The following is a 15,440-nucleotide window of genomic DNA, read 5'->3' as shown; positions in this document are numbered from 1 at the left end:
AGAGTCAGGAAGAAGTCTATCTAAAGTTTAGTCAAGCTGAGTGAAAAGTTAAGGCCCTCTTGTTCAACACCCAGTCTTTTATCATTATAGGAAACACCAGGGACCTTACACTTAAGGTTAATAAAATTCACACTGAGAAGAAAACATCCAGTTTTTAGTCAGGCTCTCATTTAATTCAGAGTGCTTTTGCATGCTTTGTGCTGACTGTTGATTGGTAAGAAAATGAACACTGTTTGCTCTAATTTACATGCAATTATTTCATAAAGGATTGTACAGTGGTGGGCAGGATGAGTGATGAAAGCACTCGATAGGGAGTATTTTGAACTGCTTGGAATCCTTAATGGATGTACTGTGTGTATTTTCAAGAAGACTGTTTCCTGTGTGGTTGACACAACTGTGGCAGAGGAGAAACGTTCTGCAGAGATCATTGGTCCAGTGATGGAGCTCTGTTGTCAAACATAATTTTATTGCAAAGCTCAATACATAAAAAGAAAAGGAAGGACTACTATAGTTACGCTGCCTCCTTGCTTCGCTTTGTTCCCAGAAGTGGCCCTGCGGTATTCCCAGGGAACTATCAAGAAACACATTTTTTTCTCACTTGACACTTTCTTTGCACTTGGCTTCCACAGCAACACACTCACCTGGTGTTCCTCAGACACCCCAGCAATGTCTCCTCTGCTTTCTTTCTCAGTTTCCTCGGCTGATTCCTCCTCCTCTACTGCATATCTCAGTGTCAGAGTTCATCAAGACTCTGTCCCTCTTCTTGAGTGATTGCATCCTTCCCCAAGGCTCTAAATCCCATAAAAATGCTGGAAATCCCAGTGTGTATCTCTGGCCCCGTCATCCTTTCTGAGCTACAACATGAGTATCCATTTGCCTGCTTGACATCTACACTTGAATGTTTTACACATATCTCACACTTAACATGTTTTCCCATCTCATTAAATTGTACCATCGTTTACTCAGATGAGCAAATCAGAATTATAATTTTCATTTCTGCTTCTTTCTATCCACTCATGGAATCTTTTGTTCTTACCTATCCCTTTACTTCTCAAATATACCTTTATTCCACCCACTTCTCTCCATCTCCATGGCCGCCACCCTATTCCAAGCCATTGTCTTCCCTTACCTGGACCCTGCCAAGGGCCCCTGACAAGTTTACTTACTTTCTCTCACATTTACATCCCCACTGTCACTTTTCTCCTTAAATCACTTTATTGTATTCTCATTTGTTGTCTAATAAAACATGAATGTCTCACCAGCACATCCAGAGCCCTCTGGGTCCAACTTCTGACTACTTTTTGGAGCTCATCTCAGATTCTTTATTCCTTGTTCATTCCTCTCTGATAGTATGCACCAGATGTCTTTCCTGTCTCAGGGCCTTTGTACTTGCTCTTCTCCTGGTTCCTCTAACTCATGGATCCTTCATGTGTATCAGAACAGCTAAATCCACTGTTCTCTGATTGCTTGTTTTCCCTTTAACCTAGTTGTTCTCTATCACCATCATGCCAATGTCCTTGATAGTCTTACTGCCCCAAGTGTGATTCACGAACCAGCGGCAAGAGCATCACTGATGCTCTTCATGGGCCTATGTACGGGCTTGTGAGGAATGCAGAACCCCAGAGCCCACATCAGACCAAATAATCAGAATCTGCGTTTTAATCATATCCCCAAAAGATGCATATAAACATTAAGGTTTAAGAGTGTAATTTTGAAACACTGATCACAAACTGTATTTCTTTGTTAGTTGTATACTTGCTTATTGTCTGTTTCCATCAGTGGTGTGAACTCCATGAAGGTAGGGACCTTGTCCACCTTTACTGTTGTATTCCAGTACTTAGCATAGGTCTTGGCATATGGTTGGTAATAAATACATATCTGATAAATGAGAGATTTACTCTAACTTCCTCAATTGATCCAGGATAAAACTGAGGCTCAGAAAAGGGAAGTGACTTTTTTGAAATTACATAACTATTGTTAACAAAGCCAGCGCAAAAAAAAAAAAAAGAGAGAGAGAGAAAAGTATTCTTGACTACTAACAAAGTTTATTGTGTGTGTGTGTGTGTGTGTGTGTGTGACCTTGAAACCAATTATTCTGGATGATATAACAAGGCATAACCTAAAACTTCCTTACCTATTGTCCCTAATGGGCTTCTGATATTAATAACAGTGATTACTTATTTATATTATACTTTGTCATTTACAAAGTGTTTTCACATATACTAACCTATGTGAAAATTTACCCAGAATTACTGTCATGTTTTCATTTATTAAGAACAGAGATGGGGCTTCCCTGGTGGCACGGTGGTTGAGAGTCTGCCTGCCAATGCAGGGGACACGGGTTCGAGCCCTGGTCTGGGAGGATCCCACGTGCCGCGGAGCGGCTGGGCCCGTGGGCCGCAATTACTGAGCCTGAGCATCTGGGGCCTGTGCTCCGCAACGGGAGGGGCCGCGATAGTGAGAGGCCCGTGCACCACGATGAAGAGTGGCCCCCGCTTGCCGCAACTGGAGAAGGCCCTCGCACAGAAACGAAGACCCAACACAGCCATAAATAAATAAATAAATTAAATTAAATAAAAAATTAAAAAAAAAAAAGTTTTAAAAAAGAACAGAGAAAGTGGTAAACAGAGCAAGTTTGTAGAATTTCTTTATTCATGGATCAAGAGATCACTGGAAAAGGAAAAAAGAAGAGAAAGTAAAATTTCTCATAAGAATAACTGTCAAAGAACTGATTTAGTGAAGTGGATAGCTCTTTGGTCAGATAAGAATTGTCTGGTGGTGGTTGACAGTAGTCTTGGAGGGTGTCAGAGGTAATCCAAGGATCTAACATGGAGTCAGTAGAAGTGGCTCCTAATTTATTTTAATTATCATGACTGGATTTACATTTAGTTCAATGGACAGTTCTACCTAATTAAAAATGCTATGGTTAACGTTTTGCTCTTCACTCACAGTTTAAAGTTTAGCTATTTCTAGCTCCTAATTGGCATGCCACAAATGAACCATAACATTGAACTTGCAGTTCTCTGAGCCTGACATTCCCACTTAATTTGAAATATACATTCTCTGGAGCCAGAGGTGTTCACCTCAGACTCTGAATCTGTTCTTTTCTCTTACAAGAGGAAAGGCAGTGCAGGGGAGGTTGTTCTCATGGTGAGGGTGTGGTTGATGGACAATCCATGTTCTGAGGATATGTTAGGATCACTGTCCATAGACAAGAAAGGGACCTAAAATCATCCAGTACCACCTGCCTCCAGTACAAGAAACCTATACAGCATCCTGATATAGGGTCATCCATGTATTCTTCTTTTTTATTGTGATAAAATATATCTAACATAAAATTTACCATTAATACATAAAGTAACCATTTAACATGTACAATTCAGTGACAATAAGTTCATTCACAATAGTGTGCAACCATCACCATTATCCATTTCCAGAATTTTTTTCATCACCCCAAATAGAAATTCTGTACTCATTAAATAATTCCCCATTCCCCTCTCCCCCACCCACCCCAGCCCCTGGTAACCACTATACTACTTTGCTTCTCTATGTATTAGCCTATTCTAGGCATGCCATATAAATGGAATTATCCCATATTTGTCTTTTTGTGTCTGGTTTATTTCACATAGTGTAATGTTTTCAGGGTTTATTAATGTTGTAGTATGGATCAGAACTTCATTTCTTTTTGTGACTGAATAAAATTCCATAGTATGTATATACTACATTCTTTCTGTCCTTTCACCTGTTGATGGACACTTGAGTTGTTTCTACCTTCTGGCTATTGTGAATAATGCTGCTATGAACATTGGGGTGCATGTATCTATTCATGTCCCTGCTTTTGATTCTTTGGGGTGTATACCTAGGACTGGTACTGCTGGATCATATGGTCATTCTATATTTAGCTTTTTGAGAAACCACCAAACTGGTTTCCACAGCAGTTGCACCATTTTACATTTCTACCAGCAATGCAAAAAGGTTCTAGTTTCTCCACATTCTCACCAACACTTGTTATTTTTCAGTTGTGTTTTGTTTCTATTATAACCACTCTAATGGGTGTGAAGTGGTATCTAATTGACACCTAGGTATTCTTAAACACTTCCTGAGCCAGGGCACTCAAAACAACACCAGGAAGCTATTGTGGATCATCCATTACTAAATCTTGCCTCCCTCTAGCAGTGATTCTCAACCTTGGTTGCACATCAGAATCACGTGGGAGCTTTTAAAAATTCTAATATTCAGGCGGCAAACAAGACTAATTAAATCAGCATCTTTGAGAATGGGGGCCTAACATCAGGATTTTCTAAGGCTCTTCAGGTGATTTCCGTATGTAGCCAAAGTTGAGAACCACTGCTTACAGCCTGCTCACTGGTCCTACGTAGTCACACAACCTCAGGCCATAAAGTGTGACAACCCTATCACTGAGTCTTCACTGACAACCCCCATAAAATAGCCATTTCTTCACCCCCCCCTCCACTGAGAGTTCTGTCTTCCTTTCTCTCCTAGATTTCTTGCCATAGTTCATATTACTAGCTCACTTCACATATTTTCTTGCTTATCTATTTATTGCTATCTGTTTTGCTTATTTTTGCTTCCCTAAGACTACAACAATGCCTAATGCAAGGTAGGTGCTCAGAAAGTATTGTTGAATGTGTGCGTCCACCAGAGGGCAGACAGCAGAAGCAAGAAGAACTACAGTCCTGCAGCCTGTGGAACAAAAACCACATTCACAGAAAGATAGACAAGATGAAAAGGCAGAGGGCTATGTACCAGATGAAGGAACAAGATAAAACCCCTGAAAAGCAACTAAATGAAGTGGAGATAGGCAACCTTCCAGAAAAAGAATTCAGAATAATGATAGCAAAGATGATCCGGGACCTCGGAAAAAGATTGGAGGCAAAGATATGGAAGATGCAAGAAATGTTTAACAAAGACCTAGAAGAATTAAAGAACAAACAAACAGAGATGAACAATACAATAACTGAAATGAAAACTACACTAGAAGGAATCAATAGCAGAATAACTGAGGCAGAAGAACAGATAAGTGACCTGGAAGACAGAATGGTGGAATTCACTGCTGTAGAAAAGAATAAAGGAAAAAAAATGAAAAGAAATGAAGACAGCCTAAGAGACCTCTGGGACAACATTAAACGCAACAACATTCACATTATAGGGGTCCCAGAAGGAGAAGAGAGAGAGAAAGGACCCGAGAAAATATTTGAAGAGATTATAGTCAAAAACTTCCCTAACATGGGAAAGGAAATAGCCACCCAAGTCCAGGAAGCACAGAGAGTCCCATACAGGATAAACCCAAGGAGAAACACGCCGAGACACATAGTAATCAAATTGGCAAAAATTACAGACAAAGAAGAATTATTGAAAGAAGCAAGGGAAAAATGACAAATAACATACAGGGGAACTCTCATAAGGTCAACAGCTGATTTCTTAGCAGAAACTCTACAAGCCAGAAGGGAGTGGCATGATATACTTAAAGTGATGAAAGGGAAGAACCTACAACCAAGATTACTCTACCAGGCAAGGATCTCATTCAGATTCGATGGAGAAATCAAAAGCTTTACAGACAAGCAAAAGCTAAGAGAATTCAGCACCGCCAAACCAACTCTACAACAAATGCTAAAGGAACTTCTCTAAGTGGGAAACACAAGAGAAGAAAAGGACCTACAAAAACAAACCCAAAACAATTAAGAAAATGGTCATAGGAACATACATATCGATAATTACCTTAAACGTGAATGGATTAAATGCTCCAACCAAAAGACACAGGCTTGCTGAATGGATACAAAACCAAGACCCATCTATATGCTGTCTACGAGAGACCCACTTCAGACCTAGGGACACATACAGACTGAAAGTGAGGGGATGGAAAAAGATATTCCATGCAAATGGAAATCAAAAGAAAGCTGTAGTAGCAATGCTCATATCAGATAAAAGAGACTTTAAAATAAAGAATGTTACAAGAGACAAGGAAGGACACTACATAATGATCAAGGGATCAATCCAAGAAGAAGATATAACAATTATAAATATATATGCACCCAACATAGGATCACCTCAATAACATAAGGCAACTGCTAACAGCTCTAAAAGAGGAAATTGACAGTAATACAATAATAGTGGGGGACTTTAACACCTCACTTACACCAATGGACAGATCATCCAAAATGAAAATAAAGAAGGAAACAGAAGCTTTAAATGACACAATAGACCAGATAGATTTAATTGATATTTATAGGACATTCCATCCAAAAATAGCAGATTACACTTTCTTCTCAAGTGCGCAGGGAACATTCTCCAGGATAGATCACATCTTGGGTCACAAATCAAGCCTCAGTAAGTTTAAGAAAATTGAAATCATATGAAGCAACTTTTCTGACAACACGCTGTGAGATTAGAAATGAATTACAGGGAAAAAAACGTAAAAAACACAAACACATGGAGGCTAAACAATACGTTACTAAATAACCAAGAGATCACTGACAAAATCAAAGAGGAAATCAAAAAATACCTAGAAGCAAATGACAATGGAAACACGACGATCCAAAACCTATGGGATGCAGCAAAAACAGTTCTAAAAGGGAAGTTTATAGCTATACAAGCCTACCTCATGAAACAAGAAAAATCCCAAATAAACAATCTAACCTTACACCTAAAGGAACTAGAGAAAGAAGAACAAACAAAACCCAAAGTTAGCAGAAGGAAAGAAATCATAAAGATCAGAGCAGAAATAAATGAAATAGAAACAAAGAAAACAATACCAAAGATAATAAAACTAAAACCTGGTTCTTTGAGAAGATAAACAAAATTGATAAACCATTAGCCAGACTCATCAAGAAAAAGAGGGAGAGGACTAAAATCATTAAAATTAGAAATGAAAAAGGAGAAGTTGCAACAGACACCACAGAAATACAAAGCATCCTGAGACTGCTACAAGCAACTCTATGCCAATAAAATGGACAACCTGGAAGAAATGGACAAATTCTTAGAAATGTATAACCTTCCAAGACTGAACCAGGAAGAAATAGAAAATATGAACAGATCAATCACAAGTAATGGAATTAAAACTGTGATTAAAAATCTTCCAACAAACAGAAGTCCAGGACCAGATGGCTTCACAGGTGAAATCTATCAAACATTTAGAGAAGAGCTAGTACCCATCCTTCTCAAACTCTTCCAAAAAATTGCAGAGGAAGGAACACTCCCAAACTCATTCTATGAGGCCACCATCACCCTGATACCAAAACCAGACAAAGATACTACAAAAAAAGAAAATTACAGACCAATATCACTGATGAATATAGATGCAGAAATCCTCAGTAAAATACCAGCAAACCGAATCCAACAACAAATTAAAAGGATCATACACCATGATCAAGTGGGATTTATCCCAGGGATGCAGGGATTCTTCAGTATATGCAAATCAATCAATGTGATACACCATATTAACAAATTGAAGGATAAAACCATATGATCATCTCAATAGATGCAGAAAAACCTTTTGACAATATTCAACACCCATTTATGATAAAAACTCTCCAGAAAGTGGGCATAGAGGGAACCTACCTCAACATAATAAAGGCCATATACGACAAACCCTCAGCAAACATCATTCTCAATGGTAAAAAACTGAAAGCATTTCCTCTAAGATCAGGAACAAGACAAGGATGTCCACTCTCACCACTATTATTCAGCATAGTTTTGGAAGTCCTAGCCACAGCAGTCAGAGAAGAAAAAGAAATAAAAGGAATCCAAATTGGAAAAGAAGAAGTAAAACTGTCACTGTTTGCAGATGACATGATACTATACATAGAGAATCCTAAAGATGCCACCAGAAAACTACTAGAGCTAATCAATGAATTTGGTAAAGTTGCAGGATACAAAAGTAATGCACAGAAATCTCTTGCATTCCTATACACTAATGATGAAAAATCTGAAAGAGAAATTAAGGAAACACTCCCATTTACCATTGCAACAAAAAGAATAAAATACCAAGGAATAAACCTACCTAGGGAGACAAAAGACCTGTATGCAGAAAACTATAAGACACTGATGAAAGAAATTAAAGATGATACCAACAGATGGAGAGATGTACCATGTTTTTGGATTGGAAGAATCAATATTGTGAAAATGACTATACTACCCAAAGCAATCTACAGATTCAATGCAATCCCTATCAAATTGCCAATGGCATTTTTTACGGAACTAGAACAAATCATCTTAAAATTTGCATGGAGACACAGAAGACCCCAAATAGCCAAAGCAGTCTTGAGGGAAAAAAACGGAGTTGGAGGAATCAGACTCCCTGACTTCAGACTATACTACAAAGCTACAGTAATCAAGGCAATATGGTACTGGTGCAAAAACAGAAACATAGATCAATGGAACAAGATAGAAAGCCCAGAGATAAACCCACGCACCTATGGTCAACTTATCTATGACAAAGGAGGCAAGGATATACAATGGAGAAAAGACAGTCTCTTCAATAAGTGGTGCTGGGAAAACTGGACAGCTACATGTAAAAGAATGAAATTAGAACACTCCCTAACACCATACACAAAAATAAACTCAAAATGGATTAGAGACCTAACTGTAAGACCAGACACTATAAAACTCTTAGAGGAAAACATAGGAAGAACACTCTTTGACATAAATCACAGCAAGATCTTTTTTGATCCACCTCCTAGAGTAATGGAAATAAAAACAAAAATAAACAAGTGGAACCTAATGAAACTTAAAAGCTTTTGCACAGTAAAGGAAACCATAAACAAGACGAAAAGACAACCCTCAGAATGGGAGAAAATATTTGCAAACGAATCAACAGACAAAGGATTAATCTCCAAAATATATAAACAGCTCATGCAGCTCAATATTGAAAAAACAAACAACCCAATCCAAAAATGGGCAGAAGACCTAAATAGACATTTCTCCAGAGAAGACATACAAATGGCTAAGAAGCACATGAAAAGTTGCTCAACGTCACTAATTATTACAGAAATGCATATCAAAACTGCAATGAGGTATCACCTCACACCGTTTAGAATGGGTATCATCAGAAAATCTACAAACAACAAATGCTGGCGAGGGTGTGGAGAAAAGGGAACCCTCTTGCACTGTTGGTGGGAACGTAAATTGATACAGCCACTATGGAGAACAGTATGGAGGTTCCTTAAAAAACTAAAAATAGAATTACCATATGACCCAGCAATCCCACTACTGTGCATATAACCAGAGAAAACCATAATTCAAAACGACACATGCACCCCAGTGTTCATTGAGGCACTATTTACAATAGCCAGGTCATGGAAGCAACCTAAATTCCTATCGACAGACGAATGGATAGAGAAGATGTGGCACATATATACAATGGAATATTACTCAGCCATAAAAAGGAACAAAATTGGGTCATTTGTAGAGACGTGGATGGATCTAGAGACTGTCATACAGAATGAAGTAAGTCAGAAAAAGAAGAATAAATATCGTATATTAACGCATGTATGTGGATCCTAGAAAAATGGTACAGATGAACTGGTTTGCAGTGCAGAAATTGAGATATAGATGTAGAGAACAAACGTATGGACACCAAGTGGGGAAGCGTCGGGGTGGTGGGGATGGTGTGATGAATTGGGCGATTGGGATTGACATGTATACACTGATGTGTATAGAATTGATGATTAATAACCTGCTGTATAAAAAAAGAAGTAAAATAAAATTCAAAAATTAAAAAGAAAAACAAAAAGCTTTTGGGTTACTTATTAATGAAGCATCCAGAGAACCTCCTTAATTTTTTTTCTATTTATTTTAACAACATTTTCTAAGGAAAATTTATCATAAACCTCTAATTTTTAAAACATGTTTTAAAGAGAATATTCTATATACTTAAAGCATCATCTCTTGGTTAATTAGCTGTTTTAGCAAAGAGGGTATATTTTGCTTTAAGAAGTTTTCTTTATAATATGTAACTCTTATACAGTTAAGAGTTGTATGTTAAACGCACCAAAAAATAAAACAAAACAAAGTATTGTGGAATGAATGAATGAATGCATAAATCTATTCTTATTTCAAAGGACCGTCCTAAGATAGTTAAAAATAGCTTTTATGTCTTATCCTTGGGTCTTCTCTTGTCTAGGTAAAAGCTTTTCTATACCTGCAGCCTGTCTTCAAAGACATTGAAGAATAAACCTCACCATTATGAACACAGTGTCTTTCACTCAGCGAGTAATTGTGCACTTCCTATATACTGCATCTACCTTTACACTACACATGCTGTAGATTAGACACTGTGCCAGGAGCTGGGAATTGTGGTGAAAAAGATAACCAAAAGTGAGTCTGTGGGGGTAGGGCACAGACAATACTGAAGTCATTTCAGATAACAATAAATGTTATAAAGAAAATGAAAAATGTTTGTTGGCTATGGCACATTAAATGGGAGTTAATTTTAATCTGCGACCTGAATATTGAGAAGAAGCATTCCAGGAAGAAGGCACAAGTGTAGAGACCTTGAGAGGGGATCAAGTTTCAGAGGGGCTCTGAGTCAGAACCTCCGAGAAGGACAAGGAAAAGAGCATTATCACCTCCTTTATTAGACACTTTACCTCAATGAACATGGCCTAAAATCAAAATAGTTTTGGATAGCCAAAACATGCTACTGAATTCTTTTTCCTCATTGAGTTAAATCTTACTTGTCCATTATTTGTACTGTCGATAGTTGGAATTTAGGTGTGGAAGGGTGATTTAGATGGACGTACCTCAAATTTCTTTTCATCCGAACCCTAGCCGTAAGGACTTCAGTGAAGCAATAAAACCACTGTGAGCAGAGTGGAACTTTCTGACTCCTTATTCCAGTTGTCACCTTGTCTTCCATGCCAGGCCTAATGGAAAAAGTTTTGGACAAAGCCAGAGCCCAGACTTCGTGGGCTGCTGCGATTTGGGACCAGCAGCCATCTTGGTTTTCAGTCAGAAGAGCTCAGTAAAGACAGATCTTTCTTGGTTCAATGGGACCTGTGTTCCGAGTGGTGGCCTACAGAACAAGCAGCTTCTCCCAGACTAGCCACTAATGTGCTCTGACAACTCAGTTCCCCTCTCTGGGCCTTAGTTTCTCTGTATTGAAATGTGCGTTTGGGTCTAAGAGTTTTAAGATCCTTTGAAACTTCATTTAAAAAGAACATTTTACTACTCTATTAAAAGTGAAACTTTTCCTGTAGCTTCTGAATAACCTGCATTCATTATGCTTTTATTGATAGGGGACACTCGCTTCCAAGTTAGTGAGACAAAATGCTGAGTTGACAATAGGAGGGCAGGGTTTATAGAATCAAATCAGTTGCTGAAATTTACAGGAACACAAATTGAACTGTTATATTGGGCACCAAAAGAAATGTAGTTCAGGGTAGTGAAAGGAGTCCCTGAGTTTATTGATTGTCTGCTGTCTTTCCCATGGGCTTTGCAGAATACGAGATCAGTTTGTCCAGGTCAGCCATATAAGAACAGCCTTCAGCCATGACCTACTCCTTGGACAGCCCACCTGCACACAGCAGCTTCTGCATGGGCTGGGATGCGGTACTGAAAACAGGGTGGTCTTTGTATTCACATAGTGGTTCAAGTTACCGTCATTCACTCATTCAATGTCATCTTTCCTTCATTCGATAAATATGAATGATACATTGAAATTGAATTTGTCAGTGGATAAAACAGCCGACGTCCCTGCCTCATGGAGCTTACAACCTAGCTGAGTAGGTGTGCCAAACAAGAATCAACAAAATAACATTTCTGAGCACAAGCTGAGGTCAGTGCTCTGAAGGAAAGCTCAAGTTCTCTGATGGAGAATCACTGTGCAATCTCAGGATAGTTAATCCACCTCTCTAAGCCTCCTCCTTCTCATGTAGGAGTTAACCAGGATAACATGTAAAGTGACAAGTGCAGACATTGGCATATATTAGGTGCACAGTACATGTGTGTTGCAGCTTTGATAGTGAAGTTACCTTCCTGAAGATGAATGAGGAAAAGACTAATTTTCTTTCCTGTGTCTCAGAGTTTCCTTCAGTTCTTTGTGTTTGTGTGTCTTCCAGTTCCAAGGAGGGTTTCGGGTCAGTGGAGAAGGTCGTGCTGCTCACATTTCTCTCGGCTGTTATCCTGATGGCAGTCTTGGGGAACCTGCTGGTGATGGTGGCTGTGTGCAGGGACAGGCAGCTCAGGTGAGTCACGTGAGGCAACCTCATGAGGAAACCTGGGTGGAGTTCTGGGCTCTCCCTGGAGAACTGAGGTCTGAATTTATAATTTCCATTATAATTTGTAATTATGAAGTGAAAAAGATTCATGGGAATGATGTTTGGAAAATAGAGCAGGGAAAAAAATCACATATAATCCCATAGTTCTAACATAACCAGTAGTACAAGCACGTAAGTGAATTTCTATCCTGTCTTTTTTCCTCTGTTTCCTATGTTGTTTTTTCTGTAATAGTTGTGATCACTCTATATATTATTGCTGAGAGCACATCTAATCTAACCTCCCCACTTTATTAATTGGTTCAGAGAAAGGGTAGCTGACTAGTAGTTGATCTAGGATTTAAACATGGGTCTTCTGCTCTTTCCGCTTCATCCTTGGCTGCAATTAGAATCACTTGAAGACCCTTTTAAAATTACTAATAGGTGGGATGAGTATGTCCCATGCAATATTTGTGATACACTTATATTAGAAAATTATTCATTGTTTATCTGAAATTCAAATTTAACTGGGCGCCCTATGTTTTATCTGGCAAACTTGGGGATGGGTAAGTGGGTCAATCACACAGAGTCCCTGGACTAATTGATCTGGGGTGAGACCTGGGCATCAGTACTTAGAAAAATTGACTAGGTGATTCTAGTGTGCAGCCTAGATTAAGAGCCACCAAGCCGTAAAAGGGGATAAAAGATGCAGTCCTATCTCATCTGCTGCTTCCTCTTTAAGCAAGACGTGCTCTAATCAAGAAAGTGTAAAAACTAAGTTCTAACAAGCGTGGCAAATGTGAGGCACATGGTAGTCAAAGAGTGGAAGACAGTGGAATTTGACACTTTTTTTAAAGGGGGCCCCTTGGGAGGGTGTTCTGAGAATGACTAAACCGAGGCCTAAAGGGTAGATGGGGTGTAGCTAGGCCAATGGTGGGGAGAGAGAGCACCCTGTAAAAACCCTTGAGAGGGACTCTGTGCATTGGGGGCTCAAGTCAGGCCAGTGTGGTCACAGGGGAGGGCAAGAGAGGGCTTCTGGTGCAAAGGGGTCTGGAGAAGTCTGAAGTGACTAAACCATGCATGTGACAGAAGGGGAAACTGAATCTCACAGGATATGTTGCACATCTGACTTTTCTTTCCTTTTCTTCCCTCCCTTCTTTCCTTCTTTCTTTGCTTCCTTTCCCCCCTCTTTTCTCTCCTGCTCCTTTCCCCCTAACCTCCTTCCTTCATCCTTCCCGCTGCTTCCTCCCTTATACTTTTCCACCCACAGGAAAATAAAAACCAATTATTTCATTGTGTCTCTTGCCTTTGCGGATCTGCTGGTGTCAGTGCTGGTGATGCCCTTTGGTGCCATTGAGCTGGTTCAAGACGTCTGGATTTATGGGGAGATGTTTTGCCTCGTCCGGACATCTCTAGACGTCCTGCTCACAACGGCATCGATTTTTCACCTGTGCTGCATTTCTCTGGATAGGTAAGGCCAGAGCCATTTGCGTAGTGGAGCTCCGTGCTGGAGACAAAGCCGGATGGCTATTGGGCTGTGTCTTTCTTTCTTCCCTAATTCATTAGAGGAAATGAATCTCAGAGAGGTAAATCTGGCTATTCATATATTCATTCACTCTCCAGCTTTAGCACAGCACCCTTTTTAGTCAGGCATTCTCTAAGGCGCTGCAGACGTAGAGATTAGTAAGGCCTAGAACCTGCCTGCAAGGAGCTTACAGTCTAAGCTGCAATCATGTTTCCCACAGATAGAGCCCTAAGTTTTATACTGATGGCACGAAGAAAATTCTGAGGATGCTGAGAAGCAAGAATTAATCTCTCTGCCCAGTAGGCAGCAGGGTGGTTCAGAATGATAGTGTTCTGTTTGAACATGACCTTCTGAAAATGTGTCTGTATCATCATTTTATGTGCATATTTAGGTTTGTGCCTGTGACTGAGGAGGCTCTTTTCCAGAAAATCAAAGGTGATTATAAAATCCGCAATAATTGTTTGCTTTTTGGACCCAAGCTAGCATTTCATTCTTGTTGCATAAATGTGTTCTTCTTCTTCACATTTGACTTCAGGAGGCCTAATGATTTCTATCTTTGCCTCATTTGTTGGAGGTACATGTTCACCATTTGTATCAGCACTTTTCATTTTCCAATTCCTGCTTATTTATATTCAATAATAAAGTCAGAATGCAATTGAAAAGTCAGACGATTACACTAACATATGCTGCCATCACTGTAGTCATATCTTAAGGGTAGTTCCCAAAAGAAAGTGTGGTGTGAAAAATCTCATATTATCAGAATTGCCAGGGACAATCTCTTACTGTCTCTTGATTAGTCCGGAAGACCCAGCTTTCCACCTAGTCTTGGGATAGGTCACTGTTTCTTTAGTAGAGGAATAGGAAGAATAGTTGACTTAAAATTAGAGATTGTGCTATATCTAAAATATGTACCTTTTACTGATGAACCTAGTGGCAGGGCAGGAATAAAGATGCAGACATAGAGAACAGACTTGAGGAAGGGGAAGAGGTGGGGGGGAAGGGGAAGCTGGGACGAAGTGAGGCAGTAGCACTGACATATACACACTACCAAATGTAAAATAGAGAGCTAGTGGGAAGCTGCTGCATAGCACAGGGGGATCAGCTTGATGCTTTGTGACCACCTAGAGGGGTGGGATAGGGAGGGTGGGAGGGAGGCTCAAGAGGGAGGGGATATGGGGATATATGTATACATATAGCTGATTCATGTTGTTGTACAGTAGAAACTAACAACATTGTAAAGCAATTATACTCCAATAAAGATATAAACATTTTTTTTAAATAAAATAAAATAAAATACGTACCTTTATACACTAAAATCAGAGTTTTCCCAGATAATTACTCATGCTGTGAAAGATCCTTAGGGACTGAAACCCGCTGAGGGAACAGCAAATTCATCTCCTATTTTATGGAACAGGTGCTTATTGATTGGAATGGCAGGTGTAATGGCCTGCTCTATTTAAATTGTACATGTTCTCTCTCTCTTGCTCTGCCAAGAACGTATAGATGAATGTACGTAATTTAAATGCAATGTATAATGAGATTCCACTCTACAACTAGAAATGATACTATTGGTAAAACAGGACTGTTGGTTGGCAGGCAGAACCATAGTGTCAGAGTTTGAAATCTGTGTTTATTAGCTTATTTACAACAATCTGATTTCAGTGCATGAAAGACTTTTTTTTTTTTAAACATCTTTATTGAAG

At 39.2% G+C, this 15,440-nt stretch overlaps 1 protein-coding gene across 6 annotated transcripts in view; it reads left to right on the top strand.

The window, feature by feature from the left end:
- The window catches only part of HTR4 (5-hydroxytryptamine receptor 4), a 361,553-nt gene that overhangs the window by 260,165 nt on the left and 85,948 nt on the right, over positions 1 to 15,440 (top strand). For 5 of the 6 annotated variants that reach the window (XM_082382755.1, XM_082382757.1, XM_082382753.1 and 2 more), the window contains exons 1-2: positions 8,265 to 12,203; positions 13,483 to 13,683. In XM_082382755.1, coding sequence (XP_082238881.1) covers positions 12,001 to 12,203; positions 13,483 to 13,683 — 404 coding nt within the window. In that variant the 5' untranslated portion in view covers positions 8,265 to 12,000. Of the gene's footprint in view, positions 1 to 8,264; positions 12,204 to 13,482; positions 13,684 to 15,440 lie in introns of those variants that run through there. The other variant, XM_082382756.1, reaches the window with a different exon arrangement.

The sequence above is a fragment of the Balaenoptera borealis genome, assembly GCF_965194805.1.
Source record: "Balaenoptera borealis genome assembly, chromosome: 2".
NCBI lineage: Eukaryota > Metazoa > Chordata > Mammalia > Artiodactyla > Balaenopteridae > Balaenoptera > Balaenoptera borealis.
This window is presented reverse-complemented; position numbering and strand designations above follow the sequence as displayed.